We start from the raw sequence: 27,879 nt of genomic DNA on the forward strand, positions 1-27,879 counted from the left end.
GAAATATCTCTGTAAATGACAACTTTTTCCATTTTTTTACACACAATTGTCCATTTACAGAGATATTTCTCCCACCCAGCATGGGTATGTGTAAAAATACACCGCAAAACACATTATACTACTTCTCCTGAGTATGGGGATACCACATGTGTGGCACTTTTTTGCACCCTAACTGCGCTAAGGGGCCCAAAGTCCAGTGAGTACCTTTAGAATTTCACAGGTCATTTTGAGAAATTTGGTTTCAAGACTACTCCTCACGGTTTAGGGCCCCTAAAATGCCAGGACAGTATAGGAACCCCACAAATTACCCCATTTTAGGCAGAAGACACTCCAAGGTATTCAGTTAGGAGTATGGTGAGTTCATAGAAGATTTTATTTTTTTGTCACAAGTTAGCGGAAATTGATTTTTATTGTTTTTTTCACAAAGTGTCATTTTCCTCTAACTAGTGACAAAAAATAAAATCTTCTATGAACTCACCATACTCCTAACTGAATACCTTGGGGTGTCTTCTTTCTAAAATGTGGTCATTTGTGGGATTCCTATACTGTCCTGGCATTTTAGGGGCCCTAAACCGTGAGGAGTAGTCATGAAACGAAATTTCTCAAAATGACCTGTGAAATCATAAAGGTACTCATTGGACTTTGGGTCCCTTAGCGCAGTTAGGGTGCAAAAAAGTGCCACACATGTGGTATCGCCATACTCAGGAGAAGTAGTATAATGTGTTTTGCGGTGTATTTTTACATATACCCATGCTGGGTGGGAGAAATATCTCTGTAAATGGACAATTGTGTGTAAAAAAAATCAAAATATTGTCATTTACAGAGATATTTCTCCCACCCAGCATAGGTATGTGTAAAAATACACCCCAAAACACATTATACTACTTCTCCCGAGTACAGCGATACCACATGTGTGGCACTTTTTTGCACCCTAACTGCGCTAAGGGGCCCAAAGTCCAATGAGTACCTTTAGGATTTTACAGGTCATTTTGAGACATTTGGTTTCAAGACTACTCCTCACGGTTTAGGGCGCCTAAAATGCCAGGGCAGTATAGGAACTCCACAAATGACCCCATTGTAGAAAGAAGACACCCCAAGGTATTCCGTTAGGAGTATGGTGAGTTCATAGAAGCTTTTATTTTTTTGTCACAAGTTAGCGGAAATTGATTTTTAATGTTTTTTTCACAAAGTGTCATTTTCCGCTAACTTGTGACAAAAAGTAAAATCTTCTATGAACTCACCATACTCCTAACGGAATACCTTGGGGTGTCTTCTTTCTATAATGGGGTCATTTGTGGTGTTCCTATACTGCCCTGGCATTTTAGGCGCCCTAAACCGTGAGGAGTAGTCTTGAAACCAAATGTCTCAAAATGACCTGTGAAATCCTAAAGGTACTCATTGGACTTTGGACCCCTTAGCGCAGTTAGGGTGCAAAAAAGTGCCACACATGTGGTATCGCTGTACTCGGGAGAAGTAGTATAATGTGTTTTGGGGTGTATTTTTACACATACCTATGCTGGGTGGGAGAAATATCTTTGTAAATGGACAGTTGTGTGTAAAAAAAAATCTAAAAAATCTCATTTACAGAGATATTTCTCCCACCCAGCATGGGTATGTGTAAAAATACACCCCAAAACACATTATACTATTTCTCCTGAGTACGGCGATACCACATGTGTGACACTTTTTTGCAGCCTAGGTGCGCTAAGGGGCCCAAAGTCCTATGAGCACCTTTAGGCTTTACAGGGGTGCTTACAATTAGGCACCCCCCAAAATGCCAGGACAGTAAACACACCCCACAAATGACCCCATTTTGGAAAGTAGACATCCCAAAGTATTCAGAGAGGGGCATGGTGAGTCTGTGGCAGATTTCATTTTTTTTTGTCACAAGTTAGCAGAAATGGAAACTTTTTATTATTATTTTTTTTGTCACAAAGTGTCATTTTCCGCTAACTTGTGACAAAAAATAAAATCTTCTATGAACTCACCATGCCTCTCAGTGAATACTTTGGGATGTCTTCTTTCCAAAATGGGGTCATTTGGGGGGTATTTATACTATCCTGGAATTTTAGCCCCTCATGAAACATGACAGGTGGTCAGAAAAATCAGAGATGCTGGAAAATGGGAAAATTCACTTTTTGCACCATAGTTTGTAAACGCTATAACTTTTACCCAAACCAATCAATATAGGCTGAATGGGTTTTTTTTAATCAAAAACATGTTTGTCCACATTTTTCGTGCTGCATGTATACAGAAATTTTACTTTATTTGAAAAATGTCAGCACAGAAAGTTAAAAAAATCATTTTTTTGACAAAATTCATGTCTTTTTTGATGAATATAATAAAAAGTACAAATCGCAGCAGCAATTAAATAGCACCAAAAGAAAGCTGTATTAGTGACAAGAAAAGGAGGTAAAATTTGTTTGGGTGGTAAGTTGTATAACCGAGCAATAAACAGTTATAACTGCAGTGGTCTGAATTGTAAAAAATGGCCTGGTCTTTAGGGGGGTTTAGCACTGCAGTCTTCAAGTGGTTAAACTTTTGTATGGGGAAGCGGGCAGAGGGGGGAGCGCTAGCGGAGGGGGTGGGGGGAATTTCCGACCCCCCCCCCCGCGATCGGGGCATGCTCCCCCCTTATGCCTGCGACCCCATAGGGGGGCCGTATTCGGCCGAACAGGGCCCTGTTCGGCCGAACAGGGGCCCTGTTCGGCCAGGTTCGGCCAGGAATTGAGCCGTTCGGACGAACGCGAACAGTTCGGCCGAACACCACCAGGTGTTCGGCCGAACTCGAACATCACCCGAACAGGGTGATGTTCTGCAGAACCCCGAACAGTGGCGAACACTGTTCGCCCAACACTAGTCTGGTGCGGCTAAGGGAACCCATCAGCATGCAGGCACATCATTATGCCAATTAATTCTAAGCCCGTGTCCCGGTTCTAACCAATTTGTTCCTGAATGTGTACTTCCGCTACATAAAATAGTCCCCCTTACATTAGCAAACATAAAGACAGGACTATTGCTGAGTTCGGGATGGCGGAGGGATTCAGTTTCTGAGCGGGGCGGTTGTTTTGAAATGCACAGCGGCATGAGGAGAGGAGACCAGGAAGAAGGAGGAATGTGCCTGGCTCTGCCTGCAATAGAGGATGCTTTGCCCAGGAGTCAGATTCCGTAAGTAATCATTCAGTCCCCCTCTTCTTCCTTCACACATGGGCTATACAGAGAAGGGGGGTGAATCCGGGATGTCCATAGAATGCTGACTGTATAGCGCTCTCTGTAACATTGTTAGGTGTTGTATGCTTTGCTGGAATGTGGGGCATCTCTTGGATCAAGTGAAAGGCAGCCTGGCAGTCAGTGTGATCCTCCCCTCACCCTCCGTGACCCTGCTGTGTACAAGCCTCTACTGACAGGACATTCCTCAGGTGATAAACCTGTATACAGGGGGGGGGGGGGTGTCTAGCCTGTGTTTTCATTCTGTCAGAATGTTTGAGGCTGACAGCCCGATTACAGTGTGCACATTTTCATGAAAAGTAATATGTTTACTGGCAATATGTGAGAATAATGTGTGTATGCTATGGCCACTCTGCAGGATACTTTCAGCATGACTATTTATATAGCACCAAAATCCTCTGCAGCGCTGTACAGAGTACATTGTCTTGTCACTAACTGTCCCTCAGAGGGGCTCACACTCTAATCCTACCATAGTCATATGTCTGTATGTATTGTGTAGTGTATGTATTGTAGTCTAGGGCCAATTTAGGGCGAAGCCAATTCACTTGTCTGTATGCTTTTGGGGTGTGGGAGGAAACCAGAGTGCCCGGAGGAAGCCCACACAGACATGGGGAGAACATAGAAACTCTTTGCAGAAAAAGCCCTGGCTTAGAGTCAAACAGGGGCCCCCGTGCTGTCAGGCGAGAACGCCAACTGCCGTGCTGCCCAATGACAATGTGTTTATATCACTATATTTCTAAATTCCTAGTAACTTGCTAGCGTTCGGGAGAAGAGTGGTTTGAAGGAGGGGGCCCAAATTGGCTACTTTGCTTAGGGCCCCATTTGTCCTTAATCCGGCTTTGCCTGTAAGACACTTTGATGTCAAAACAGCCTTCTTAAACAGCAAGTTAACAGAAGAGATCTATATGGAACAACCAAAAGGATTTATGGACTCCCAAAAGCCAGATCTAGTATGCAAACGTCAGAGAGGAATGTATAGTCTCAAGCAAGCAGCTAGAGCATGGAACATGAAAATCAATGATGTACTCACAAAAGAGAACTTTCAAAGGAGTAAAACAGACCCCTGTCTGTATACAAAGAAGCAGAATGGCAGATGTATCTTGGTACTAATATATGTGGATGACCTGCTAGTATGTTACCAGCAAGAAGGGGATCATTCCACAATCAGAAATTCTAAATGAGAACTTTGAAACAAAAGATCTAGGTAATGTGAAACATATCCTTGGTATAGAGATGGAGAAATATGACAATTAGAGTTTTCTTCTTGATCAAAGGCATAAGATAGAGGAAGTAATCAAAACTTTTGGGATGAAAGATGCCAAGCCAGCTAACGTTCCTACGGAAACAAATTACCTGAAGGCATGAATAATTGAGGTGACTTACTGGCAAACAATTGTCATTGCAGAAAAGCCATAGGAAAACTACCGTATTTTTCGCTGTATAAGACGCTCCGGAATATAAGACACACCTAAGTTTAGAGGGCAAAAACCAGGAAAAAAATGTATACTAAACCTGGAGTGTCTATATACTGGAGCTTATTGTATATGTTCTCCCCCAATTAATGTCCTCCATGTGACCTCAGGTCAGTGCAGTTTCTAGGCTAAAATGCACCCAGGGCGAGGGTGCAAAAATTGCGCCCCCCCCCGGACCCCGCCTCCCGGAGCAAGGTATGGGTGCCCGCAGTATAGGTTTGCCAGGTCTAGTTGCACTTAGCAGAGCCGGGACAAGGTCCTCCAACACCCAAGGCTGAGACACCAAAGTGCGCCCCTCCATCCCTCCCACCCCAGCCATCACACACTGATTGCTATTACACTAAGAGGCGCCACAGGGCCCACAACTTGCCCAACACCTTAAAATCTAGTTATCTGGCTTGCAGTCACTGACATGTATCCCCTTTTCTTATTTCTTTTTGCTTCAAACACAATTAGGAATGACAGCTGAATGAATTCTGCGGCCCCTCCTACACTGCGCCCTGAGGCTGGAGCCTCTCCAGCCTATGCGTCGGCCCGGCCCTGGCACTTAGTATAGGTCCCCCCAGTATAGGTAGCCAAGAATAGGTACCCCAGTATAGGTAGCCAGCTATAGGTGCCCCCAGTATAGGTAGCCAGGCATAGGTGAGCCAGTATAGTTGCCCCCACTATAGGTTAGCCAGGTAGGTGCCTCCAGTATAGGTAGCCAGTATAGTTGCCCCAGTATAGGTTAGATAGGCAGGCGCCCTCGGTATAAGTTAGATAGGTAGGTGCCCCAGTACAGGTTAGCTAGGTGGGTGCCTCTAATATAGGTAGCCAGAATAGTTGCCCCCAGCTTAGGTTAGATAGGTAGGTGCCCACAGTATAGGTTATTTAGGTAGGTGTCTCCAATATAGGTAACCAGTATAGTTGCCACCTGCATAGGCTAGCTAGGTAGGTAGGTGCCCCCAATACAGGTTAGATAAGTGCCCCCAGTATAGATTAGATAGGTAGCTGCCCCCCCCCCCCAGTATAGGTTAGATAGGTAGCTGCCCCCCAGTGTAGGTTAGATAGGTAGATGCCCCCCAGTGTAGGTTAGATTAGGTAGGTGCCCCCCATTATAGGTTAGATAGGTAGCTGCCCCACAGCGTATGTTAGATAGGTAGCTGCCCCCCAGTGTAGGTTAATCAGGTAGGTGCCCCCCAGTATAGGTTAGATAGGTAGCTGCCCCACAGTGTTGGTTAGATAGGTAGCTGCCCCCCAGTGTAGGTTAGATTAGGTAGCTGCCCCCCAGTGTAGGTTAGATAGGTAGCTGCCCCCCAGTGTAGGTTAGATTAGGTAGGTGCTCCCCAGTATAGGTTAGATAGGTAGCTGCCCCACAGTGTTGGTTAGATAGGTAGCTGCCCCCCAGTGTAGGTTAGATTAGGTAGCTGCCCCCCAGTGTAGGTTAGATTAGGTAGGTGCCCCCCAGAGTAGGTTAGATTAGGTAGCTGCCCCCCAGTATAGGTTAGATAGGTAGCTGCCCCCCAGTGTAGGTTAGATTAGGTAGGTGCCCCCCCAGTATAGGTTAGATTAGGTAGCTGCCTCCCAGCGTAGGTTAGATTAGGTAGCTGCCCCCCAGCGTAGGTTAGATAGGTAGCTGTCCCCCATAATGGAGGGGGGAGGCAGAGCCGCGGGGAGGGCAGCCCGACCTCTCCCTCCCTCGCCTGGGCCGCCCTCCGTGCTCCCCCCTTCAGATGGATACTCAGGCAGGAAGCGCCGCTGTTTACAACTCACCTCCCTGGCTCCAAGCACTGCTCTCTCGCCGCCGGTCTTTTCCTCTCTGCCTACACGCTGATACACACGCTGCTTCCGGCAGCGTGTGTATCAGCGTGTATACAGAGGAGACCTGCGGCGAGAGAGCAGCGCTTGGAGCCAGGGAGGTGAGTTGTAAACAGCGGCGCTTCCTGCCTGAGTATGCATCTGAAGGGGGGAGCACGGAGGGCGGCCCAGGAGAGGGAGGGAGAGGTTGGCTGCCCTCCTCGCGGCTCCGGCTCCCCCCTCCATTACAGTGCCCCCCTCCCAACAGCGCCCAGGGCGGCGGCACGCCCTGCATGGCCCAAGAAACGGGCATGCCTCAGGTGTCCCCCATGTGCCCTCAGGTGTTCCCAGGGGTCCCCAAAGTGGTCCCTCTGTGTCTTTAGGTGTCCCCAGTGTGGTCCCCCTGTGTCCTTAGGTGTCCCCATGTGTCTCAGGTGTCCCCAGTGTGGTTCCTCTGTGTCCTCAGGCGTCCACAGTGTGGTCCTTAGGTGTCCCCCATGTGTCCATAGCTGTCCCCCATGTGTCTATAACTGTCCCCCATGTGTCCATAGCTGTCCCCCAAGTGCCCATAGCTGTCCCCCATGTGTCCATAGCTGTCCGACATGTGTCCATAGCTGTCCCCCATGTGTCCATAGCTGTCCCTCATGTGTCCATAGCTGTCCCCCAAGTGTCCATAGCTGTCCCCCATGTGTCTATAGCTGTCCCCCATGTGCCCTTAGGTGTCCCCCATGTGCCTTTAGGTGTCCCCCATGTGTCCATAGCTGTGCCCCATGTGTCCATAGCTGTCCCTCATGTGTCCATAGCTGTCCCTCATGTGTCCATAGCTGTCCTCCATGTGTCCATAGCTGTCCCCCATGTGTCCATAGCTGTCCCAGCTACATGTGTCCATAGCTGTCCCGGCTACATGTGTCCATAGCTGTCCCCCATGTGTCCATAGCTGTACCCCATGTGTCCATAGGTGTCCCCGCTACATTTGTGGTCTGCTCTCCATGTACGGTAATTTCTTTAGGGGCATGTATGTATGTGCTGCCCCTATGTGTTCCTGGCTCCCTCCATGTGGTCCGCTGACTAGTTCTCCTGCCTGCTTGTCCGTTCCCGCATATGTACGCTCCCCTCCCCGCAATTGTGCTCTACCCTCCCCGCTCGTTTCTGCCACCCTCCCCGCTTGTGTGTGCGCTGCCCCCATGTCAGCATAGCAGCCGCAGTCTTACTATACCAGCGGCTCCCGGGATCGCAGACCTGGTCTACAGTCTTGATGGCTTCTACAATATGCGTCATCAGCAGAAGCCATCACTAGAGCGTCTTATATGGCAGAAAATACGGTAACAACAAAAGTTGTTTAGGTGATACCAATAACTGTACAAGATTCCTTTGCAAGGTTTCGTAACTTTAAGTTTCTTCTTCAGGCATGTTTCAGAGCTGGATCAGAACCATGTACTGTATGCCACAGGCTCACTGCAGTTTCTAGCACATTCCCTGTTCTCTGAGCTAAGACTTTCTCTCATTGCCTACAAATCTCCACAGTATAAAAGCTGCTCTCCTATTGATGACAGGCATTCTCCATCTAGATGTAGGAGGGAAAGTGCAAGCAGAGCAAACTATCAACTGTTTCCGATTCAGAGCTGAATTTCATAGAACTACAAATCCCAGCAATATTATTACACAAATAATACACTTAGCACAGGTACTGAATAGCCATGCTGGCAGGATGGCTACATTCATATACTCCTCCAGCCCTTTAAGACACAGTAATATAAGACTTTTGCCTCTTTCTCCATGCATTGCGCGCTATGACAATTAGATCCCTCTGTAAACACTAGCATGCCTGCCCCTGGCCTCAGCACACCTTTTTATTCACATTGGACAATAAGCGCATGGCTGTCACCATGATTACTATTCTCTCCCAACTCATTATATAATCTCTAATGTCACCACGTCACCACAGCAGTTCAAATTCACTTGGAACGCCCACCTAAGCACTTACTAATTCATTTGGAATGCAACAACATTCCTATAGCAGCCACGCAATCCCTCGTCTAAACAACGTATCCCTTATATGGTGGTAGAACACAATTGCGTCACTCTCCCTCCCCATATACAAGAACTTAGCCCTTGTCTTCTACTCCAGGGGCATGACAATAGTCCCTGCAAGGGATGCAGCCGCAGGTGGGCCCAGAAGCCGCAGGGGGGTCCGTGGAGGGAGAAGTTCCTTTTCCTTGTCCTGAGAGACTGACAATTAAGGGCACGGAGAGAAAAAAAACGTTCTGCTCTCTGTGCAATTTTTCTAATGACTGCATTTGCTCAGGCACTAATAAGTTATACAAAGTTTTGTAGACAAAGATTTGTAGACAGTCCCTATTCAGTGTGCAGCAGGTTCTTGTGTACAGTGCCCTGTCCCCAGCCTCTCCACCCCTCCCCAAGTGCTCTGTACAGTAGTGATGCTGGGGAAGTCTGCAGAGCCAAAAATTTCAAAAACCGGTGCACAGGTCCCTTTAAATGGGCTAAATTCCCCTTGGAGACATCCAAGGGAAGGCAAGTTATTGTTCTCTATGTATGCAAAAATTCAAAAATATAACCGCCACTCAATGAACTGTATGCCAAAAAACGATCACTTTATTGGTGAGAAAAGTCTGCAGAGCCAGTTCTGCTCCATCAGAGGAGGACAGAGTGACTGTAATAAGCTGAGGCTTTCTGTATGTGTTTTTTTTACACTGTGGGCCTGATTCACAAAGCGGTGCAAACTTTTTCGCGGACTTTTACGCGCGCAAAGTGCCGCGATTGCAAAAGTCCGCGAAAAAGTTTGCACCGCTTTGTGAATCAGGCCCTATGTGTGTCTGTATGTGTGATAACTCGCACATTTTATCACAGAAGCTAATGTAATTGGTAGAGAAAATGTATGCAGTGCTTTACTGCTGTTTTTTTTTCTCTGCATGGGCAAAACACATTAAAGCTAATGGGAACCCATATTTAAATAAAAAAAAAAGTCAGATACTCACCTAAGGAGAGGGAAGGCTCGGTCCTAATGAGCCTTCCCTCTCCTCTCCCGGTACCCCCGGTGCTGCGCTGGCTCCCCCGTTCACATCCCTCGCCGAGGGGACTTCGGAAGTCTTCGGGAGCGAGTGGGCGTGTGCGCAGTGTAGAGCGTCCCGTCTTTGGGAGCACTCTGCCTCCCGAAGCATTTCCGAAGCCTCCCTTCGGCCAGGAAACAGCGGTGTTTGACCGAAACGGTCGAATACCACTATGGGAGAGTCAGCGCAACAGCGGGGACTGGGAAAGGAGTGGGGATGCTCTATGGGACCCAGAGCCTCCCTCTCCTTAAGTGAGTATCTGACTTTTTTATTTAAATATGGATCCCCATTCATATTAAAGTGTGCGCTAGCCACCTGAAAAACATTGGTTCTCAGTTTTCATGTGCAGAAAGCAAAAGGGGGAGGGGCCCCATCCAAAGTTTGCTGGGGGTCCAGTGATTTCTAGCTATGCCCCTGTTCTACTCATTCACCTGTATAACACACCGAGCCTCTGTGGATTACAGAGGCGCTCCAGGCTATTTTGCTTGTTTAAAGTGGTGGTAAGTCTTTCTTATTTACTCTCACAATGTGCTTCTTTTAAGTCTTCCTGCACAAACAGTTTCAGCGTTACTAGTTGAGCCTGCAGAGACTGATACTCACTGTGTTCTATATTTGGACACTTTCATCTTCTGGCCCTCTTTCTCCCCCTCTTCCTGTTGTGGTTTTACAGTTGGTCTTAGAAATGCCTTTTTGCACAGCTTGTTTGCTCAGCGACACATTGTTTAATGGCTTTGATGTACTATTGATTATTCCAGCACACCCAGCCTATGTTTCTATATTTTTGCACTGTGCCGTCTGTTCTCTCCTCATATACAAAGTATGGAAGACAGGACAGACCTAAAACAAACAGTGTCTATGTTTCTACTGGTCAGGTGTGATTGCATTAGTCATGTACCTTCAAAACAGGGCCCCCATCATACATTTCTGAGCCCTGGTACAAGCCTATAGTGCCTTCCCCTCTCCCCTCTGTCCCCACATCCCGATTCCCAAATAGCAATTTTTTTTTTTTAAATGACTAAAAACTAAGGGGAAAAAAGGGCAATGTTTTATGTGTAAAATATAATTAGGCAGTATGGTCCCAAAACATATTTAGGCAGCATGATTAACAAATATAATTAGGCAGCATGTTCCCCAAACATATTTAGGCAGCCCATTCCCCAAGCATATTTGGTGCAGCATTTCACATCTATTAGCAAGGATTCCCCAAACATAATTGGGAAAACAGTTCCCCAGACACATTTAGGCAGCATTTCACATCAACAGGCAAAAATTTCCACAAATAAAATCAGGCAGAGTATCTCATCTTAAATCTGCTTGTCTTAGTGGTCCCCTCTTTTATAGATTTTGCTGGTAGTCTAATGCCCCCCCTCCTCCTTTACACTTTTCCATGGTGGTCTAGTGTGGTCCCCTCATCATAAAATTAAGTACAGGCCTACTAGCAGAGGGTGGGATTTATCCTAGGAAAAACCTCCAAACAGCCTGTACTAGTGATAAATCCTAAGATTATGCTGCTGAGAGTTGTTTACGATGTGAGTTCTGGTTCACCATGAGCTTGCTGGCAATCTGTAACTCTGGGTTTTTCAAATCCTACCCCATAGAGCCATATAAATCCATGCCATGCACTGATGAGGATCAGCTAAACAGTCTGTGCGCATGTTGGATTAGTATGGCTCTGTAATATTAAAAAGCTGGCACATCATTGCATTCCAGGGGTTCTGGAGGTGTGTTTAGCTATTGGGGACAAGAAAGACACGATTTGCATATTCAGCAGTGATGCATTGTGGGACACCTCAGAGCTCACTCCAATCTGAATAATTGGATGGCAAATGCCTTTTGATTTAAGAAGGCAAACTTCTGTTTTGCATAAAAAATAAAAAGGAGCAGAATACCTGAAAAGCTGAATTTCATATCATAGAGTAACAATATTTGTGGTCCATGACCATGTTTATCAGGGTCATTAAGTCAGATATTCTATTCTATGCCATAGAACCAGCTGTGCACATAGGCTATGTCTGACATTTCCAGGTCTCTCCCTCCATCTCTCTCCTCTCAATCCAGGTCTTATGGAACATTTCTGTTTTGTCAGACAAAGTAACAGTAATTTTTTCTGACAGTTGCTTCCTATTAATTCTGGCCAGAACAGGTAGGATGTGCAAGGTGGATCTACACCACTGTGAGGCTAGCTGTATTTTTGCAGAGATCGCAATGTGCTGGATTAATCAATGTTTAGGGTGCTTAGCCTTTTCTGCCTAGAATCCAAGTAAAATCATTTTTGGATCTTTACGGAATTGTGTTTCAAACATAAAAGAGATCAATTTAGCCACCTGTGACCAGAATTTGGAAGCGACCAGACCTGACCACCACATGTGCTCCATATACAACCTGGCATCCTCTAAAGCAATGTTTCTCAACATTTTATTTGTATTTACCCCTTTTAAAACCCTGTACTCACCAAGTACCCCCTAGCATAGTAAACATTATCAAATATCCCTTGACAAATGTATATTCAATCGTAATACATGATAATTGGTTCTATACAATTTCCAAGCATTTACTATTGCTTTTAATTAGCTAAACTTCGAATTTGGTGATGTTTGAATAAGATTTATTATTTTCTGTCACGGACGGTTGCGGGGCCGCAGATGCGTCCTGGAACCGCCCATGAAGAAAAAGCGATCGCACTCGATTCTCTGCATCGATTGCGCTTCAGATCGATAGGATCTGGATTGATTGTGTAGGAGCAGCTGAGTCTTTTCTCAGCAGGGAGATAGCATCAGCTTAACTGCAGAGAGTCCCTGGCTTCAAGCTGTGCTGATGGCCCATCCATCAGGTATAGGTGACAAGCACCATGACAGAAGCAATCTAGAGTGGGAAAACTCAGACACTCTGGCTCCTTCCCCCAGCAGGGGAGCCGACATGGTTCAGACGGACGCTTGCAGAGCGTTTACAGCCAGCGTTCGGGGCTTGGTGTTAAACGCTCCCATTCAAGCTTGTACCAAGCTTTCAAGTGCGTTTACACGAATGCGGCGTTCGGGTCCCAATTTTTCCCTGGCGTTCAAGGAGCCCCTTTGTAGCTTCCAGGGGCGGTTAACCGCAACGGCTAATGTCCCCTTAGGGGAAGAAAAAAATGCGACCGCATCCAAACGCAACACGAACGCTGCTGAAAGCCCACGAACGAGACGCCAATGAACGCGACGCCTCCAAACGTCCATCTGAACCAGCCCTTAATGCTAACAGTTACTCTTTAAGCACAAAAATTGATATTTTTCACTTTTCCATTTGTGGATTTGTGGATTGTAATCATTCAAAATTTCTGCTTCAACTTAATACTCATATTTTTCTTAGAATGGACACAGAGCGAACTACAGTATAATTCCCACAGAAAAAGGAGAAGAGATTCTCAGAAGGTGTTCACACTTGCCCTTCAGCAGTATGCACTTTTTCCACATACATGTTTCTGCGATTCAGTTTTTTTTTCTATGAAGTTATGTGTGGAATGTTCCAATAGACTTCTATACGAAACAAAGCTATTCAAATATCAACAAAGCAAATTTACATAAAAAAAATACACAGTGGTGTAGCTACAGGCCTCTGGGCCCCGACACGGAATCTGGATGTGGACCCCCCGTGCCAACTCTACTAGCAACCGAGGTAGTTGAACTACTATTCACTGTTTGTGTGCGTTAGTGTTGTGCCCTACATTCAGGAACTAATATGCAGCTAGCTACTCGTAATCAAAATTTAAATTAGCTTTGCCCGTGGCAGAGGAGGGGGGTTAACTTACCCATACCACCACCTTAGCCGATGTGCTTCAGTTGCGTTCCACATCACGTTTCACGTCACTCCTATGCTTCCTACTTCAGCCCGACAGAAGGAAGCATGGGAGAGACGTGGAACACAAGGGGAGTGCATCAGCTAAGGCGGCAGCATGATAAGTTAACCCCCCTCTGCCACGGGCACATACCTCCCAACCTTTTGAGGTGAGAAAGAGGGACACTTAAGCCATGCCCCTGCCACACCCCTAATCACGCCCCTAGTCACGCATATCATAAAGATTTCATAAAAAACATATGTTGTTTTATAAATCAAACCACACTGGTCCTTTCTATTCTGGTTCATTTTCCTTCATATTAACATTTTAAAAATGAGTAACATATCAATTTAAAAGATGGGAATACATTTTAGAGTCAAACACATTTTAGTAGATAAATATATATATATTTACATAGAAAGAGGGGCAAAGTCCTGAAAGAGGAACAAATGAGGGGGAAAGAGGGACAAAGGGATAGGGCTCCCAAAGAGGGACTGTCCCTTCAAAAAAAGAGGGACAGTTGGGAGCTGTGCGGGCAGGCAGTGGTGTTTAATTAAAATTTTGATTACAAATATGTACGGACTTGTAGCTACACTAGTGTGTGTGTGTGTGTGTGTGTGTGTGCGTGCGTGCGTGCGTGTGTGTGTGTGCGTGCGTGCGTGTGTGTGTGTGTGTTTGGGGCTATTATCTGCACGGTGGGGGTGGCAATAGCCACAACCACATACACACAAACACTAATTAGTGGTTCTACTCTCTGGGGACTCTGCAACAGGGGTGTAGGGCCCACAGTCACAAACGCAACCAGGCCCGTGAGCTGTAGGGGCCTGTATGTGCTCCAGTTGACTGCTGTAAGTACTTACAATGGCACTCTGCCATGCTGCCGCGTGAGTAAAATTACAGCCATCTGGAACACAGACAGGCACCTACAGCTTACGGGACTGGTCGTGTACACCCCTGGTACAGATTCCCAGGGAGGTAGGTAGGTGTGTGTGTGTGTGTGTGTGTGTGTGTGTTGTGTGTAAAGACTGTCTGTGTGGTGGGGGTGGCAGTTTCAGCTACTCACCACTAAAAGACTGTATGTGATTTTCTACACCAGACAGCAGTAGGAGAACAGAGGCGCCAGCAGGATAAAAATAGATAAAACCTTTAAAATTTGCTTGGAGGAAGTGGTGGACTTACCTCCATAAAGCAGACACAAAAGACTGTCTGAATAGTAGCAATCACATTTATTATATAGTACCCCAAAAAGTGCAGTGCAACGCGTTTCGCAGGCCAAGCCCGCTTCATCAGGCAATAAATGTGGGGACAAAACTGTAGACAAGAGACAGTACATTATGCTATAGTAAATTCTGCATTTACAAATTTGCATATCAATATATTGCATATCATAAAGCATACCATGTGAAAAAATGCTTTGTGGATATGGCATAAAAAGTTGGGTGTACAAGTAAACAATAGGGGGTAGAGGCTATGGTGCTCGTGATAGTAATTTATTGATATGCAATATATTGATATGCAAATTTGTAAATGCAGAATTTACTATAGCATAATGTACTGTCTCTTGTCTACAGTTTTGTCCCCACGTTTATTGCCTGATGAAGCGGGGTTGGCCTGCGAAACACGTTGCACTGCACTTTTTGGGGTACTATATAATAAATGTGATTGCTACTATTCAGACAGTCTTTCGTGTCTGCTTTATGGAGGTAAGTCCAGCACTTCCTCCAAGGAAATTTTAAAGGTTTTATCCATTTTTATTCTGCTGGCGCCTCTGTTCTCCTACTGCAAAATCGTGTCCACCCCTGGTGGAGGGGTGAGCTACCCCTTTTTCTCATCTACAGAGAGTGACTTCTTAGCCCTGAGTGAGGGCAGGTCTAATCTCCTCACCTGCTTATACAGTGGTTGTCTGTGTGGTAACCCACACTTGTGAGTATAATCTTCTCACTGATTTGCCTTACTTTATTTTTGCATAACATACTACACTATATTGGGCTCTCGGTTTCTCTACATTTTTTCTACACCATACAGTCCACGGAACTGGAGAGAGACCACACTGACAACAGGCCAGGACCAAGCAAAGAAATCCTGCTCTTCTAATCCATCACGCTGCAGGCCAGGCACATCACATGGGTGGCATGCACTCAAGCTCACATGAGGAAAAGGGGAGGAGCCAGGCCAGCCAAAGACCATTTCAGTGCCTCCTGGAGGGGGCAGTGCTGTGCTGGCACATAGAGGCAGGCAGCGAAGATAAGTGACACGGTGGTAGGAGAACAGTGATGTGTACAAGAGCAGTGATGCAGCCATGGCACAACAGGACTCTGGCGTGTGGTCCCACCCCCCGACATGAGTAAATACCTGCCAGCAGCCTGCAGCATGCACTGCCCGGACCTCTTCCACCCGCGGGCCTGGTCGCAATTGCGACCACTGCGACCCCTGAAAATACAACTAATTTTTTTGTGAATAAACATGATTTCCCTTTGTTCCCACTGTCTTGCGTTTAAACATGAATCACACACGAGAAATACAGAGTTGCTGTCCACATTTAAAATGCTGAAAAATCACAGATTCACAAATGATCAGCCATGGTATGCTATGCCATGCATTACGTGCATGCCAATCCTGTTTCCGCAAAATTGCAATTCGGATTCAATTTTTAATTAGGTTTTGTTTCCACTAGCCACTGCACGTCTCATAGAACACTTCCCGTTCTGCACGTACACAGCCGAATCCCGGAAGCACATGCACTGCTATGGGATTCGCTGCCACTAGCACGAAAACTGGCTGCAGTGTTAGTGGAATTGCTATGGCAAGCAATTCTAGCTCCTGCAGCATTATCCCCTATGGCAGAGTTTCCCTGCGCGATTTGCCTATGGGGACACTGCGGATTCTGCCCAATTTACGTACTAGTGGAAACGTGCCCTAAGTGTAAACAAGAAAAGGATTAAGATGAAATGGGGCCAAAATAGCATTTATGCACCCTTGGTGGTCACCTGGCTTTTTTAGGTTTGGTGCATCTAGCATCCACCAGGCCCCTAGACTCTCTCTAGGCCCTAGGCAGTTGCCTAGGTTTGCCTTGTGGATGATCTGGCTCTGGTGTAAACTCTCCCTTCACTAATTTCTTTGTTTGCTCTACAAGAAGAACTCTGCTGGGCAACACTGGAAATTTGAGGTATGGATCACACCTGAAAGGCTTTTTAACCCAGACACAGTGCACATTCATATCTGGGGAATATGCACTTACTTGCACGTTGATATGTAGAAAAACACACTTTTCATAGCAGCAGTTAATAATAAAGATCTTACATATGGTGGTGACCAGAAAAATAAACAGGCTGACAGGTTCCATAATGTTCTGAGTCACAGTGCCCATTTAATGAAGACGACCAAACTGGTCTGTTTTTATAATATACCAAACTTTGGATAGCCCCACATCCCAAGGAATATGCTAGTCTTGTATCAGGGCTTGATGGGATTATTAATCGCAAAATACATAATGAGGTAGAATGCAAGAGAACTACCAGTAATAGTTTATGAGTAATTTAGTAAAAATTAAAACTATTAACAATAATACAAAACTTTAAAATTGTACAAACAAAAAGAATAATTAATAACAGATCCTTGGGGTTGATCTGCAAGGGAGGGGGTGGGGGGGTGTACAGTGCCTCTGTATTACCATTTATATCATGGTGTCATAAGAAAAAGTCTATTGTCTGGCACTCCCCTCTTGATTAAACACTATAGATCACAGAAAGTGGATGCAAAGGCAAACAAACACTCACTGCTGCTACAACAATTCCAACTGGCGTCTTTTTGGACATGTGTTCCATGGAACAGGCGTGAAGAAAGATCAGCATAAATGTAGCGTGAGAAGAAACAGAAAGTCCATAGCCAAAGTGATTTATTGTGTGTCTGGCAACAACAATATTCTAAATTGGATTAACATCAACTGTGTACTACCTTCTACATGTCGATGTGTAGCTGCAGGGGTGGAGGTGGATGCACCTTATGCTGGGTACACACGTTGCGATTTCGCGTGATTTGCGGGCAGGGGAGGACTGGCCAGGGGGGGAGGGGGGAGACTTCCTCCCAGGCTGCCTCTCATTTAATGATTTAGGGCTGGCCGATTCACCAATCTTTTCGATAATTATTATTGAATCAGATGAAAACCTGTGCTGCCACAAGCATGCCCAATCAACGATTTGACTGATTTAGGGTGGAAATTAGTTGAATGTATTGATCTGAGATGCTGGGAAATCTCAGGTCGATGTGGTCGATCAAGTGCAGCAATCACGAACAGTGAATGTGACGGAAACTCGGGCCATTGTCCCTCAAAATATATTATGTACCCCCCGGTGCCTGTGCATTATACTTTACCTGTCACGCTGTCCCTCAAGTGTCCTTGCTGTATTTCTGCATTGGAGCCCCACGTGACCGTCGGCATATAGCACGTGGGGCGCATGTGTGACATCAGTTGGGCTGGGGCTGCCGTGAAAACGAGCCTCTAGTTTGTGATTTCCCTCCAGGCCAAAAGGCCCCAGTCCTCCCCTGTTTGCGGGATCGATTAGTTTATTTCCAACATGTTCGATCGTGTTTCGATGGATGCAGCCGTCGATTTTGCATACTTAATATGAAAAATCGACGGCTGTATCCATCGAAACACATGTTGGAAATAATCAAATCGATCCCGCAAATCATGTGGGAAACGTGGTTACCCAGCATTAGTTCCTGGTGTACCCACCTCCACCCCTGCAGCTACACATCGACATGTAGACGGTAGTACACAGTTGAGGTTATTCCAATTTAGAATGTTGTCATTCCCAGAAGCACAATAAATTACTTTGGTGCACGTTCTGTGTCTTCTGACGTTAATATATACAGTGGTGTGAAAAACTATTTGCCCCCTTCCTGATTTCTTATTCTTTTGCATGTTTGTCACACTTAAATGTTTCTGCTCATCAAAAACCGTTAACTATTAGTCAAAGATAACGTAATTGAACACAAAATGCAGTTTTAAATGATGGTTTATATTATTAAGGGAGAAAAAAAACTCCAAATCTACATGGCCCTGTGTGAAAAAGTGATTGCCCCCCTTGTTAAAAAATAACTTAACTGTGGTTTATCACACCTGAGTTCAATTTCTGTAGTCACCCCCAGGCCTGATTACTGCCACACCTGTTTCAATCAAGAAATCACTTAAATAGGAGCTATCTGACACAGAGAAGTCGACCAAAAGCACCTCAAAAGCTAGACATCATGCCAAGATCCAAAGAAATTCAGGAACAAATGAGAACAAAAGTACTGTAATTGAGATCTATCAGTCTGGTAAATGTTATAAAGCCATTTCTAAAGCTTTGGGACTCCAGCGAACCACAGTGAGAGCCATTATCCACAAATGGCAAAAACATGGAGAGGTGACCCCCAAGGGGGTTAAGGTCAGTGTTCAGGACTCCACCATAAGAAAGAGACTGGGCAAAAACGGCCTGCATGGCAGATATCCAAGTCGCAAACCACTTTTAAGCAAAAAGAACACTAAGGCTCGCCTCAATTTTGCTAAAAAAAACCATCTCAATGATTGCCAAGACTTTTGGGAAAACACCTTGTGGACCGACGAGACAAAAGTTGAACTTTTTGGAAGGTGCGTGTCTCGTTACATCTGGCGTAGAAGTAACACAGCATTTCAGCAAACGAAGATGATACCAACAGTAAAATATGGTGGTGGTAGTGTAATGGTCTGGGGTTGTTTTGCTGCTTCAGGACCTGGAAGGCTTGCTGTGATAAATTGAACCATGAATTCTACTGTCTACCAAAAAAATCCTGAAGGAGAATGTCTGGCCATCTGTTCGTCAACTCAAGCTGAAGCGATCTTAGGTGCTGCAGCAGCACAATGACCCAAAACACACCAGCAAATCCACCTCTGAATGGCTGAAGAAAAACAAAATGAAGACTTTGGAGTGGCCTAGTCAAAGTCCTGACCTGGATCCTATTGAGATGTTGTGGCATGACCTTAAAAAGGCGGTTCATGCTAGAAAACCCTCAAATAAAGCTGAATTACAACAATTCTGCAAAGATGAGTGGGCCAAAATTCCTCCAGAGCGCTGTAAAAGACTCGTTGCAAGTTATCGCAAACGCTTGATTACAGTTATTACTGCTAAGGGTGGCCCAACCAGTTATTAGGTTCAGGGGGCAATTTCTTTTTCACACAGGGCCATGTAGGTTTTGAGTTTTTTTCTCACTAAATAATAAAAAGCATCATTTAAAACTGCATTTTGTGTTCAATTATGTTATCTTTCACTAATAGTTAACGGTTTTTGATGATATATATATATATATATATATATATATCATACAGATTTTTAAATAGTTCAGACAAGATGAACCTAGATCTTGATGGGTTTCATGAACATAAAACAGAGCAAAGTTCACTTTCTCAGGAATAAGTTCCTGGCTTAAGGATTTTGTGTAAGATGTAGGCTGGAATCCCTATGAGTCAGCATGTTAACAAGTGTTACCCTTCAATTTGGGAATTTCAATTACCAGTACCCCACAAGATAATCCAATTGGGTAATGGGACAAAGATTCAGATAAAATCATGTGATTCAACCATTATATGTACAAGGGCATTACTAGAAGACCAGCCAAATCTGTCTTAGGGCCCATTCACACTAGAAGTGCTTTGCTGAGCGTTTTGCAATTGATTAGCTTTTTTTAAAATCACTCCCATTCACTTTCATTAAAATCGCGGGGAAAAATTGCAGAAAAATCACCACGATTTTCGCGGTATGCAAAATTGCAGCAATTTTCGCACCATTTTTACCGCAATTTTAGTGAAAGTGAATGGGAGCGATTTTAAAAAACGCTAATCAATCGTAAAATCTTCAGAAAAGCGCTTCTAGTGTGAATGGGCCCTTAGCAAGCTAGTGTGCATTTCATTTTCATAATGTAATTGTGAACTACCCATTCAAGAATACTGGATGCATTATAAAAAAAATAAAAATAAAAAATAAGTCACATGGAAAAAGCAAGTGTGATCCCTGCTTGAATGGAACGTACAGTATACAATTCAGAAACAAATGATTATTTACCTGACAGCTTCTTTGGTAAATACACACACCGTTCCAGTTCAGCTCAGGTAAGTTAACAATGACAAGTCATCTCCAGACAACATCACTGCCACACAATGCTGAGCAGCAGTTACATTAAGGTACCCATACATTGATCCCAACAGGTTCAATTACTCTGATCTAGTCTGCCAGGACTCTATTGTACAAAAATCTCCAATTGATCGGCTAGGTACATTGGCTCATAATCAAACCGTGTATGACTATTTTTAGGAACCCATGCTTGACTCATATCAGGACATTACAAATGAAACTCGAAAAATTAGAACACTGTGCTTTATTTCAGTAACTCAACATAAAAGGTAAAATTAAGATATGAAATAGGAACCCTTTGCAGGCGCTTTGGATGAATTAGCTGATTAGAGTCTGAAATTTTGAGCCTAGAATATTGAACTTTATCACAATATTCTAATGTTCCGAGATTTTGATTTTGGGGTTTTCATAAGCTGTAGCCATAATCATCAAATTTATAACAAATAAAAGCTTGAAATATCTCGCTTTGCATGTAATGAGTCTATTTCATATATTAGTTTCACCTTTTAAGTAGAATTACTGAAATAAATAGACTTTTGCACAGTATTCTAATTTTTCAAGTTTCACCTGTTGAAGGCTGGAGTAACAAAACGGTTTTATCAGACCTGCCACACTGTCTGATGGACAATTTATTCAAGTTTAAAAAAATCTAAAAAGTGAAGTAAAGCAGTTGCCCAGGGCGACAACCTGAAGGAAGACTTGATAACATCTCCAATTTTGCTCCACCTTCCTTTGCTCGATCCATAACAAATCAGACAGAGGATTTAACAGAAAATTTCTATTCTATGCTGAGATGACAGTCGTCACAAACTTAATCAGCTTGCTGTCATTGTACATGAAAGTTACAACGATCCAAAAGTCTTTCTTTGTTTTTACCCAGCGTGTGTGATCAGTTGAAACCTGCTTGTTCAGTAGATGGGTTATTTTGCACATGAATAATGTATTATTCCAAAGTGCAGCAGAGACACACACCGTATAAGGGGACATTTTCATTACCAGGTAACAGTTCAGCAATCAGTAAAACATCATTCATCACAATACAGGTGTATCAAATTTACTTACCAAAGGCCAACAAGAAACAGCATCAAAACAACTAGTGTTCCTATTACACACTGCTTAGGTAGCATCATTTTTTTTATCGCTGCCTGTGTGTTATCCAGCATTTGCCAGTAACGAGGAAACACGCCAGTACTTCAAGCAATCATCATCAAGAGAGCTAGGAGAAGGTATCCGACAGGTAGCCTGTAAACTTGCACATAATCAGAGGCGGAGAGACGAAAGCAGCTAGATACATCTCCACCTATTAGTGCTCCAGTGGAAGTGAATGCTAAGAGTTAACGTTCATGTGGGTGTTCCTGGGGAAGATGATGCTAGGAGTGTATCTATCTACAGCAAGCTGCAAGTGCCGACTCGCTATTTTCCAGCCAGGACTTTACTAGTCATAGGATAAGGTTACAGCTTATCGTTAGATAAGTAAAACCAAGATCCTGAGCCTGGAAGAGTCTAAAGCAGCAGTGATGCTCGTAATCGGCTAATTAAGATTATGCAAAATTACACGTACATTTTCGCAATTATGCCTATACTTAATCAAAAATTGGTAATCCAATTGACTTTGTTTAATCATTCGTAATTACGCATACATTTGCGCATAATTACTTGCCGATTTTGGCGGTGTATAGCAAAGCTCCCATACATGCTATTGGTAAAGGTAAAAAAAGAAGTGTTCAAAAAGACCTTGTAGTTTTTGAGAAAATCGATTTTAAACATTCAAAGAAAAATGTTTCTTAAACTCAGAAAAATGAAAAATCGATGTTCTCAAAAACCACAAGGTCTTTTTGAATAATTCTTTTTTTTACCTTGTACCCACTATTCTCCTTAACATATGTAGCCATTTTGGTAGCAATAGAGCATGTATGAGGGCTTAGCTATTCACCGCCATATTTGGCAAGAAATTACGCGTAAATTACACATAAATTAACGCATAATTTTACGCATAATTATGAATGCTAACAATTAACTACAAAATTAATTGCACTTTTCCCCAAAATTTTGCATTACGATTACGATGCGTAATTGCAAATTACCATGCGTAATTACACATAGGCGTAATTTCTGCTCATCACTATAAAGCAGGCCATACATGCATCCATTTTTCTTAGCAGGTTCAACCATTCTGATTGATTGAATCTGCCAGAAACCTATAGCACAATATGCTGCATTAATTGTAATTTAGATCCACTTCTGGTGGTCGATTCACAGCCCATAGTATTAGTATCGAACAGTGTAATGCTGTGTTTTATAGATTATTAATACATAGTGAAGTATATATATATATATTTTTTTTTGAAAATTCTTTTTATTGAAATTTTTTAGGTTAAACAAAAGGGATAACAAACAAAACAGCCTGACCTCCACCACGCGCAGGTGAGGAGGCAGGGAAGCCACAAGAAGGAATGCAGAATATTTCCACATGTCATATATGTTACATTACGAGAACCATCTTTCAAAGATCAGAAATAATACAGTACTCATTTGGAAGTCAGATTTATACATTGTTACAAGTTGAGCAGAAGTCAAGAAAAACATTTTGCTTTAACTATATAGGTTCATGTCATGAGTAGGAACTATGCTTTTACGAGAAAATAAGATAATGAAGTATACTTAAAATCTGTGTGCACTGTAAGGGGGGGGGGAGATTTGATCCAGATCAGAGAGTAATTGATTTCTTTGACACATTGGATGCCAATCTACTGTATGTGTGTATGGCCGCCCACCTTAAAGGAAATCTAAAGTATGAAAAACGAAGCAGTTTAAAGGGAACCTTAACTGGCGAGGAAAAATTAATTCACTTACCTGGGGGCTTTCCCAAGCCTCCTGCAGCCGTCCGGTGCCCGCGCCGGTCCTTCGGTGCCCTCCGGTCTCCCTCCGCCGCTAAGTTTCGTTTTCGGACGACTGCCAATCGTCCTCGGGCCACTTCCGCATTCCTCGTCGTAAACTGCAGTAAAGCGCGTCCGCATGACGCGTTTGGCGTCATGCACATGACACGTTTGGCGTCATGCGGACGCGCTTTACTGCAGTTTACGACGAGGAATGCGGAAGAGGCCCGAGGACGACTGGCAGTCGTCCGAAAACGAAACTTAGCGGCGGAGGGAGACCGGAGGGCACCGAAGGACCGGCGCGGGCACAGGACGGCTGCAGGAGGCTTGGGAAAGCCCCCAGGTAAGTGAATTTATTTTTCCTCGCCAGTTAAGGTTCCCTTTAACTTACCAGTGGCTTCTTGCAGCCCACACCGTCCTTCCGCGACCCTTCAGCGAGTAGCCAGGACTCGCTCAAAACTGTCCGGCCACGCACTTCCTCCATGTGTCCTGATGTTCTGCACACGCACACTATGGGAAAATCCCTGCTGCGCATGCGCAGAATGCTCCCAACAATGGAAGTGTGATCAGGGTGAAGGCAGTAGCCTCTGACTGTCAACGATCAGCCAGCTTTGAGGGGGTCACCGCTGCTGACTGGAGGGTCCCAGAGTGACGGCGTGGGCACAGGATGACTGCAGGGGGCCACAAAAAGCCCCTGGTAAGTTAAACTGTTTTTTTTTCACCTCCAATGGTTTTCCCCTTAAATGTTTACCTATCAGCGCTCCTTCCATTCATTCACCTATAACTTTATTACTACTTATCACAACAATCTATATCTTGTTTTTTTCGCCATCGATTAAACTTTCTTTGGAGGGTACTTTTTGCTAAGAATTATTTTATTCTAATTGCATTTTAACAGGGAAAATAAGAAAAAAAAAAAGAAAAAATTCATTATATCTCAGCTTTCGGCCATCGTAGTTTTAAAATAATATATGCTACCATAATTAAAACCCACACATTTTATTTGCCCATTTGTCCTGGTTATTGCAACATTTAAAATTTTTCCTTAGTACAATGTAGGGCGCCAATATTTTATTTGGAAATAAAGGTGCATTTTTTTCAGCTTTGCGTCCATCACTTATTATAAGCCCATAATTTAAAGAGAACCAGAGATGAAGCATCCTCATGTATTTTATTACATTTATCAGTGGGAACATGACAGTAAACACCTACCCTGCTTTTAGTTTCATTCTTATCTGCTTAATTAGTCTATTATCAGCTGTGATAAGAATCCCCGACTGGCTCAGTCTAGGTTTGACCTGGAATCATTATAGCTGAGTCACTCTTCTGTGGAGTCTTTTCAAGCCCAAGCCTGCCACCTCCTGGCTCAGATTTCCTGCTTTGCATACTGAGAGCTGTGATGACATGGGAGGGGCTGCTCCTGCTCAGAGAGAATCTCTGAAACAGACGAGTGTGGCTGCAATATGATCTGTGTGCTCTGTGTGCACCCCAACTGCATAGATAATGATGATGACTGCAGTTTCATTCCTATGAGAGGCACTTCCTACAGGCAGCTGCACATCATACTAAAATGAAAGCACACAGATGAAAGGTTGCAGCAGCCTTTCTCATATAGCCTAGATAGCAGCCTAGTCTCATATAGCCTAGACATCACATCAAGAACAACTCATAACTGGGAAGCAGAAGGGATATGAGCCGGCGGCCATATTTGATTTTTCCTGGAGCAATAATGGATGAAAAACACTAAAAAAGGCTCACCAGAGCGGCGAAATTATCAGGTAGAGCATTTATTCTTTACAAGCTATCGACTGATATGTTTATTTTGTGTGAAACGTTCATCTCTGTTTCCCTTTAAAAAGTAACAGTAATATACCCTCTTGACATACATAATAAATAGTTCAGTCCCTAACGTAACAATTGATGTATTTTTTTTAATATATTTTTATTTATTTATTTTTTTTACAAAAAAATTGGGGTGTAACTATTGGAGGGTGTGGGAGGTAACAAGTTAAAAAAAAAGTCTGTTAGTTGAAAAAACATTTGCAGATGTAATTTTACTTTTTGTCCACAAGATGTCCTCGCACATAACTTCCTTATCCATAGTATTACTATGCAAACAGGAAGCAATGTGTGGACGTGTAGGTATGGGTTTTTGTGAATTACAGTGTCATCTCATAGACGGCCATGGTCATTCACACAGGAACTTAGATCAGTGAATGGGAACTGTGTTCCCATTCATTGATCTCCCAGCTAACAGTCGGTAGTGGTAATGAGCGCGGGGGCGAATGGGAGTGCACGACGGGGAGGGACGTAGTAGCTACGTCCCTGAGGGAGAAGACTGAGGGTGGCGGCGTGGAAGCAATCTGTGCTGATGGGGCTGGAGAAAGCCCCAGGTATGTATAAATCTGTTAATTACATTCGTCTCTGGTACACTTTAAGAGCGCTTTGCTATACAAGCAAAAAATGTTGTTAAATTTTGACTTGATATACAAGCAACGTCTTGATATACAAGCATAAAAAGGTATAAATGCGTCATGTCATCACAACTGAGCCGATAGTTCTTCTCCCTTTGGTGCTGCAGGATTGTACTTAATCTGACTATAGAGTCTGCAAAGTCCCATTTCCATGAAATCCCCAAAAGTAGGCAAAGGTAACTTATTGTAATTCTTCGGGAGGTCATCGCTTGGCAACAGGGGACTGGAGGACGGCGTGGGAAGCCTTTACAGTAGCCAGCGGCTTCCCTCGTAGACAAGTATGTATTTTTTACCCCGAAGTTCACCTCTGGTACTCTTTAAAGTCCCTGTTCTCTATCAATTTGGAAACGGTAAGGGCCCTTTTACACTTAATCAGTTGGTGTGCGTTAGTACGCGTTGGTGTGCGTTGGTACGCGTTTTTTCCATAGCAGTGCATTGTGACAAAGATTTCAATTAAAACGCGTTAAGTGTGAAAGGTGCCATAGGAAAGCATGGGACTTACTTTGAAAATCAGTTTTCTTTCTGTTTTAACTGAGAGCAACTGATTAAGTGTAAAAGGGCCCTTAGTTCCTTAGCTTCTGGAATGCTGGCAACTGTGCATGTCCTTCTGTTTTCAGTTGGTGTGGGAAAGTAAGAATCCCCCTAGTAAACCTGATATGACTGGTACTGGTGAATTTCCCAACTGTTTTGAGGCCTGAATTGTGGCTCTTGAACTGGTGATGAAACCTGCCTCAAATTCTTGAAATTTCCAGTTATGACGTCCATCAAGTCGTATTGACAGGGAACACTGTGTACTAATGTGGTGTTTCCTGAAGGCCTGTTTTTCGCCCGCCACACTGCAACGCTAATGCCAATTCATAGTGTGAAACCAGCCTGAGGACTACATGGAGAGGAAGGAGTAGGAATAGAAGTGAATCTCTCAGGATGTTTCTTAAAGAGTAACTATCGGGCATAAAATCAAAAATCAATTCTTTATTTTTATCTGGTAACAAGTAATAAGGATGCTAACAATGCAAACCAAAAGTTAAAAATCACTATTATTTTTCTTCTCCATAAAACATCATTCCGAAGTTTCCCTGGCTCTTATTTGGTACATCTGCCGCACAAAGGAAGTTACAGGGCATGCTAGGTTGTCTTTTTTTTCTTCTTTACTTTCCCCTCAGACTTAACTAATGCAGCCTAATTGGCTGAAGCCTCTTTCCCTCCTGTTTTCCCCTCCCACTCCTCTGTTCCTCTCTGATTGGCCAATATTTCTCAATGCACTTTCTATTGCAAAGCTGGGTGGGAGTGTCTGAAGACTGGAAGAGGGGCGGCCAATGCAAACACAGACAGAGTAAGGGAGGAAATGATGTCAGGATTGGCTTCAAGATGGACACATACACTATAGAAAAATCACTAAAATGAAAATGTGGACAGTGCAATACATATGTTATGTACAGTGGCTTGCAAAAGTATTCAGCCCCCTTGAAGTTTTCTACATTTTGTTACATTACTGCCACAAACATGAATCAATTTTATTGGAATCCCACGTGAAAGACCAATATAAAGTAGTGTACACATGAGAAGTGGAACGAAAATCATACATGGTTCCAAACATTTTTTACAAATAAATAACTGCAAAGTGGGGTGTGCGTAATTATTCGGCCCCCTTGAGTCAATACTTTGTAGAACCACCTTTTGCTGCAATTACAACTGCCAGTCTTTTAGGGTATGTCTCTACCAGCATTGCACATCCAGAGACTGAAATCCTTGCCCATTCTTCTTTGCAAAACAGCTCCAACTCAGTCAGATTAGATGGACAGCGTTTGTGAACAGCAGTTTTCAGATCTTGTCACAGATTTTCGATTGGATTTAGATCTGGACTTTGGGCCATTCTAACACATGGATATGTTTTGTTTTAAACCATTCCATTGTTGCCCTGGCTTTATGTTTAGGGTCATTGTCCTGCTGGAAGGTGAACCTCCGCCCCAGTCTCAAGTCTTTTGCAGACTCCAAGAGGTTTTCTTCCAAGATTGCCCTGTATTTG

The 27,879-nt window shown here is 43.8% G+C and overlaps 1 protein-coding gene across 1 annotated transcript in view; it reads right to left on the minus strand.

Moving 5' to 3' along the window:
• LOC137522482 (histo-blood group ABO system transferase-like) overlaps positions 1 to 21,836 on the minus strand; it is a 118,054-nt gene extending 96,218 nt beyond the window's left edge. The window contains exon 1 of the mRNA XM_068242547.1: positions 21,566 to 21,836. Coding sequence (XP_068098648.1) covers positions 21,566 to 21,666 — 101 coding nt within the window. The 5' untranslated portion in view covers positions 21,667 to 21,836. The remainder of the gene's footprint in view (positions 1 to 21,565) is intronic.
• Between the last annotated feature and the right edge of the window lie 6,043 nt (positions 21,837 to 27,879).

Source organism: Hyperolius riggenbachi, chromosome 6 (assembly GCF_040937935.1).
Source record: "Hyperolius riggenbachi isolate aHypRig1 chromosome 6, aHypRig1.pri, whole genome shotgun sequence".
Lineage (NCBI taxonomy): Eukaryota > Metazoa > Chordata > Amphibia > Anura > Hyperoliidae > Hyperolius > Hyperolius riggenbachi.